The 6,507-nt window shown below is 43.4% G+C and overlaps 1 protein-coding gene across 1 annotated transcript in view; it reads right to left on the reverse strand.

Moving 5' to 3' along the window:
* Positions 1 to 3,871: 3,871 nt before the first annotated feature.
* Positions 3,872 to 6,507, reverse strand: part of PCMTD2 (protein-L-isoaspartate (D-aspartate) O-methyltransferase domain containing 2) — a 17,612-nt gene continuing 14,976 nt past the window's right edge. The window contains exon 7 of the mRNA XM_010836640.1: positions 3,872 to 6,507. This exon is cut by the window's right edge and continues 26 nt beyond it. Within this exon, the coding sequence (XP_010834942.1) occupies positions 6,239 to 6,507 (269 nt within the window). The 3' untranslated portion in view covers positions 3,872 to 6,238.

A 6,507-nucleotide genomic window follows, 5' to 3' on the forward strand; every position in this document is an offset into this window, starting at 1 on the left:
TTGCCATTTCCTTCTCCAATGCATGAAAGTGAAAAATGAAAGTGAAGTCGCTCAGTCGTGTCCAACTCTTAGCGACCTCATGGACTGCAGCCTACCAGGCTCCTCCATCCATGGGATTTTCCAGGCAAGAGTACTGGAGTGGGGTGCCATTGCCGGGGATTACAAATTAAGAGATATCACACTACACCAATTTGGACCGCTAAACTCCATATATATGACAGTATCAACTGGTGCAAAGTGAGGAACAACAGGAACTCTCCCTCACTGCTGGTGGGACACATGCACAGCCACTTTGTAACACAGTTGGGCAGTTTTCTCCAAAGCTAAACAAGCCTCACTTTGGGATTCAACAAAAGTTCAGTTCAGTTCAGTTGCTCAATCGTGTCTGACTCATTGTAACCCCGTGGACTGCAGCACACAGGCTTCCATGTCCATCACCAACTCCGGGAGCTCGCCCAAACTCATGTCCATCAAGTCTGTGATGTCATCCAACCATCTCATCCTCTGTCGTCCCCTTCTCCTCCTACCTTCAATCATTCCCAGCATCAGGGTCTTTTCCAATGAGTCAGTTCTTCGCATCGGGTGGCCAAAGTATTGGAGTTTCAGCTTCAGCATCAGCCCTTTCAATGAATATTCAGGACTGATTTCCTTTAGGATTGACTGATTTGATCTCCTTGCAGGAGATCAACAATAGTGCTTTCAGTATTTAGAAAACAGCTTTGAAAGTCCATGCCCAAATGCAAACAAGATGGACTTATGCATAGCAGCACTATTCAAAATAGTTAAAAACTTGAAGAAATCAGGATATTCTTCAACAGATGAGTGCATAAGCAAATTGGGGTATGTCAAGGCAAGTAGAGAAGGCAATGGCACCCCACTCCAGTACTCTTGCCTGGAGAATCCCATGGATGGAGGAGCCTGATAGGCTGCAGTCCATGGGGTCGCCAGGAGTCAGACACGACTGAGTGACTTCACTTTGACTTTTCACTTTCATGCATTGGAGAAGGAAATGGCAACCCACTCCAGTGTTCTTGCCTGGAGAATCCCAGGGACGGGGAAGCCTGGTGGGCTGCCATCTATGGGGTCGCACACAGTCGGACACGACTGAAGTGACTTAGCAGCAGCAGCAAGGCAAGTAGAATGTAAGTGTTAGTCACTCAGTTGTGTCCGACTCTGCAATCCCATGGACTGTAGCCCCCAGTTTCCTTTGTTCATACAATTATCCAGGCAAGAATACTGGAGTGGGTTGCCATTCCCTTCTCCAGGGGATCTTCCACACCCAGGGATCAAACCTGGGTCTCTTGCATTGTAGGCAGATTCTTTACCAGCTGAGCTACAGAGAGGAACCCAAACAGAATATGTCACCCCAAAATATGCCTCTCTGGTGTAAGGATTTTTAAGTCAGCTTCACAAAAAAAAATCTCAGAAAACTAAGTAGCAACTGCCCTTTTATGAAGGACATTTTCAACAAAGAAATCTCCATATTTAAGGGCTATCGTTCTTTGCATCAAAAATACAAGGATAATTAAAACTCAAGTAACTAATCAGTGGAGAGGTCCCAACTTAAATCTGCAAACAATCATACCCTTCTTTACTGTGTTTTGCATAACCTGCCATAACGGACTTCACCTCCCAATGCCTTTCTCCTGTTTTTAGCTGAAGATATTATTTAAGGTGATGGCTTTGGACATTTCAGGGAGTAACTCAGTTTTACTTGTCAGCAACTTGTACGCAGGAGGCATTTGTTGTTGTAGTTGATTTAGTCACTAAGTCACGTGTGACTCTTTTACAACCCCGTGACTGCGGCCTGCCAGACTCCTCTGTCCATGGGATTTCCCAGGCAAGAATACTGGAGTGGGTTGCCATTTCCTTCTCCAGAGAATCTTCCCCACTCAAGGATCAAACCCATGTCTCCTGTATTGCAGGTGGATTCTTTACCACAAAGCAGCCTGTGAAACAGCACTTGGATTATCTCTTTAGTTACAGCATCAAATACATATGGCACTGACTACGTACAAAATCTTAATCTGCTCCAGTGCGAAAAATTATTATCCCAATCATGCTCATACTGCTGCAGTATCAGTGAAAAGCAAAAAAAGAGCAATGAGTTTTTCTCCTTTCCTTTCCTGAGCACAAAGATAGAGAGAACAGTGAGCAGGCCTGAACATTCCTAGTTCCTAACTCTGAATGTGTGTAACTGAGTTTGCTTTTCTGCCCCCTAACTCTGCAGGAGCTACAATTCACATGTTTTCCTTGGACTCTATGCTAAATACATCCCCTATCTGGTGTTCACCCTTACAACACCCTTCCCCTTGTAGTTACGTATCAGAAAGAAGGCTGCAGAGCCACTGAACTGCCAGACTCAGCTACTGGGTTACTGAAGCCAGTTTATGACTGTCTTTGAAAAAACTGCAAGAGAAAGAAATAGAGATCCCATCACCTTTGTTTCTCATCACCAACTCCTGACTGTGAGCCCCTGCCTTATATAAGTGCCTAGATTCTTCATGAGGTGCCACCATTCTTGAGGCACGAGCCTACTGTTGCCCTCTCTGCCAGCTGAGAATTAAAGCCTCCTTTCTACTTCCTCCCAACTCTGTCTCAACTTCAGTGGGGAGAGAAGGCCAAGATTTTGGCCAACAATACCACTAACCTGATTATCAAAAATCACATAATCTGAATTAACATCACCACTCACAAGCCTACTCTTGCTTAAACAATTCAATGATAACAAAGTTCCAAAAGGAAAGCTGAGGTTCTGGGCTTTGGCTTGAGACAGATGCTGGCTTGGGGAAAATAGCATGTTCCATTCACTGACAGCCTACGGCACAGCCGAGGGACATGAAGGCCAAGGAAGGTTGACTTGAGTCAGGAGCTGCAACCACCTGTCCAATGCCCTTGCAGTCCTCCCACAACAGCAAGAAGCCCTTCACTTGCAAAAGCCACAGACCTCACTCATGTCCCTGGTGGTGGGGGCACATGAGGCACACCTGCCCCCGGCTGCATTCCTCACCCAGGCCCCAAGACAATATTGCTCATTTATCCAGTCTCCTCCCTACTTTACAAAGAGCAGAGACTACATGCTACAGTGGTAAGGAAATTCTTGCTCAGTGACGCCGTGGGAGGCTCAAGGGTTACTCCATTTCATGGAATCCAGGATTGGCAGCTCTCAGAGCCCACATGGGTGCGTGTGGCTCCCTAAGACCAGCAAACTGCAGTGTGAACCTCCCCTGGAGAGGCCCAGTTGCTCCCATAACTTTGAGTCTTTAATGAGTGTCAAAAGTCTGTAACAACTGGGAGGCCAAAGGATTGCAGGGCCACAGAGCGCTGGATGGTTGGTGTGAAGGGGGATACACAAATGCTTAGAGTATTAATGTCTCTCTTGGCAGGCCACAAGGCTGCGAGGGGAAGTCCTTTTCTCAACCACGAAGATGCTGGTAACTGAAACATACTGGACCACAACCCTCGGACCCGACCTTAAATCTGGACCATGGCCCTGGCCTGACCCCCAGCCAACCCTACACCTAAACCCCACCCTCACCCCTATGGCCCTGTAAGATATGCTGCCATTGTCCGATTATCTTTTATTTAATATTTTCACGATATGGGAAAACCGTACCAAAAAACTAACCAGACACTCTACAGACACCTATGTTCACATAGTCTGACTTTCTCTATTCAGACTTCCTGTGTTTAATTACAAATCAGGACCCCCCAAGAGTGCTAAAATGGTACAGAATTCAGCAATAATACAGTGAAAGAAAACACATGATCCTAACTTTTTAAAGCTTACTTTAAAAGATTTTTTGAAAAAAAAAGTAGCCAAGAATTTTAATTCCACACAGGAAACAAAAGCAATTCCAAGAAGGCTAAAGTGTCTTAATGACCTTTATTGGAATCTTTTGAATATCAGCTCATTAAAGTCTTCGTTTCCTATTTCTTGCATTAATCCCCTGAAAGCTCCAGACTGGCAAAAATATTAAGTACACAGCTGATTTCTATACAACATACTTAATATATATAAATTTATTATTTGTTTTGCACATGTCTATGGCTTTACTACTTTCAAGACAAAAGTCACATATAAAAATACAGACTACTCAAAACATAAAAGTCAGCCAATGTCTATGGTTTACAATGCAAAGCTTGCAGACAACACAGACTATATATAATTCATCTGTTTGTGAAAACAGAAAGCACTCATACTGAACTCTAGAGAAAGGTGCTGATACATGGGGAAGCTCACTGATGACTCTCTTTAATGTTTATAATATAGATCAACACCAAATTATTTCACATATACTCAGTATCTATCTATCTATATATATTTTTTAACCAAATTCTGGTGTAAAAGTCACAAACCAACATGTAGATACAAAATGTTAGGAAGGGTTTAACATATATAGGGGAAAATAATGTCTTATGCATTGTAAAGAGTTTTTACAATCCAGCATGAAGGCAAATGTGGTTGAAAAAATAGGGAAATCCATAAACAATGATAGAAAAAAATTCAGTCAAGCCACCTAACAACACCAGATTTCAGATATCACTTATTTAACATTATGTCCAAAAATGTCCATGTGCTGCAGAGGTCTCTACAAATCAATTAGAATAATGTCAACAAGATCTGCAAATAGAAGCCTTAGCAAGTAAACATGACTCATGCTTCTATCTCTGAAAAAATGAGGCTTGACTTCCAGTGAAAGGCAGGTAAGCACAGCAATGAAGAAGCTTTCTTTATAATAGCTTAACTACCAATTTAGGGCACTGTATACATTTCCCCAGCTATGCGTGCACAAAATATTCTATGATAAAATGATTCAATTTTTTTTTCAAAAGCATAAATTAAAAAAAAAAATAGAACTCAGTGAAGCTAGTGAAACCACAAAGGCATTGAACTCCAACAACATTTCAGAAGCTAAGGGATAAAATTAATCGTAAAATCTGGATGATCAATCTTCTATCAGCACTATGATTTTGGATTTACTATTAAGATTTTATACTAGTCTTTGGATAAAATTGCCAAGTCTGACAAGAACCAATGTTTTGGAAGGAGCAGTGTCACCTGTAAACATCCTGCCACCTGACTAACAGGATGGCCTCTGCTTCAAGACCCGGGACGTGATAAGACAGGAAGCTCTCGACACACAGGCCTGGAGAAGACGGACTGCACGTATCACTGCTGAGTGAAGCCACTCTACTTCGACAGAGCTACTGATCACTTATGTTTGTTCTTAAAAAAAAATTAGAAAACTAACCAATCTTTTTCTCCAGAATTATAAAAGATAAAATCTATGAGTCAGTACTATAATGTGATTACAGAAAAATAGCCAACAGAAGAAAAATCCACGGCTGTCCACATCATCCCCAATCTACTTTCTGTAGCCAGTACCTTCCATGTGCTCTGAGGACAGAGCCTCAGAAACTGTCACCTCAAAGCTGAATCAATGACCATCTCTGTCACTGTGGCACAAGCAATGCAGCTTCTTTCTTAACACGACACTGATTTCCTTCTTCAGGATTTTCTTTGATGGTATTACGCAACACCGGTTCTTTTAAAGGTAACAAAGGTATCACAAAAAACTCCTTGGAAATCTTCTGCAATTCCACAAAGAAACCTGGCAATTTCATACTTTCATTCCTCCCTCCATCACAATTTTTCTTTTTCTAAACTACAAGTGACAACTCACATAAGATTTCATTAATTTACTTAAAATAAGGGAAGGCTTTTCAGTGTCTCCCCACTCCAGATAACTGAAAGATTTAATGAAACTTTCACTCCATTTCACTTATTTAGTGAAACTCAGTGCCAATAATTAAAAGGTTGATACTATAAAATTCAAACTTGGGCACAGGCGTGTCCCACTCAGAAAAGATTTTATACAGTTAAAAACTTGTGCTTTCTGTCTCACATTTTATAAGCAACACAGGTTAATTTCAACTTCAGTTTTCCTTTTTGATGCAGTGTCTCTCATGTAAGGAACAGTGTCCCAGCAGCCTCCACACACAGACCTCAGTGATCCCTGAGAGCGGGAAGTCAGCGCCTCCTCCAGGGGACTCTCGCCCTCCTGAGAAAACATTCTTAACTTGTGCACTGTGTTCACGGAAGTCAGACTGAGGGACGAGCGCTCTAGAGGACAGTCAAGGACAGACGAGCTGCAGAGAGGAGCCCCTCGGTCCCCAGTGCGCCTGCTCCGGTGGCCCTCCAGGCAGGCTGGGTCTCCTCCCCTGAACCACAGACCTACTTTTCTCTGTAATAAAGCAGGTAGTACTTCAGGGGGTCTGGCAGAGGGAGGCTCAGGACCTTCTCACGCAGGAAGTTCACCGGGGGCTCAGGCTTGGCGTCCGGTGGGGTGGTCGCCTCTTCTTCCCGCCGCTCCTCCTCCAGGTCTCCAGAGCTGTTGTCATCAGAGGGGTTGGAGATCCGACTGGCAAAGACCTCTTTGTCCAAAAAGACAATCGTTTCCAATCGGCGGCGGCGGACTCTCCCTCGTTTAAACCCGGGAGTGT

This window comes from Bison bison, unplaced genomic scaffold, assembly GCF_000754665.1.
Source record: "Bison bison bison isolate TAMUID 2011002044 unplaced genomic scaffold, Bison_UMD1.0 scf7180017864063, whole genome shotgun sequence".
Classification (NCBI taxonomy): Eukaryota; Metazoa; Chordata; class Mammalia; order Artiodactyla; family Bovidae; genus Bison; species Bison bison.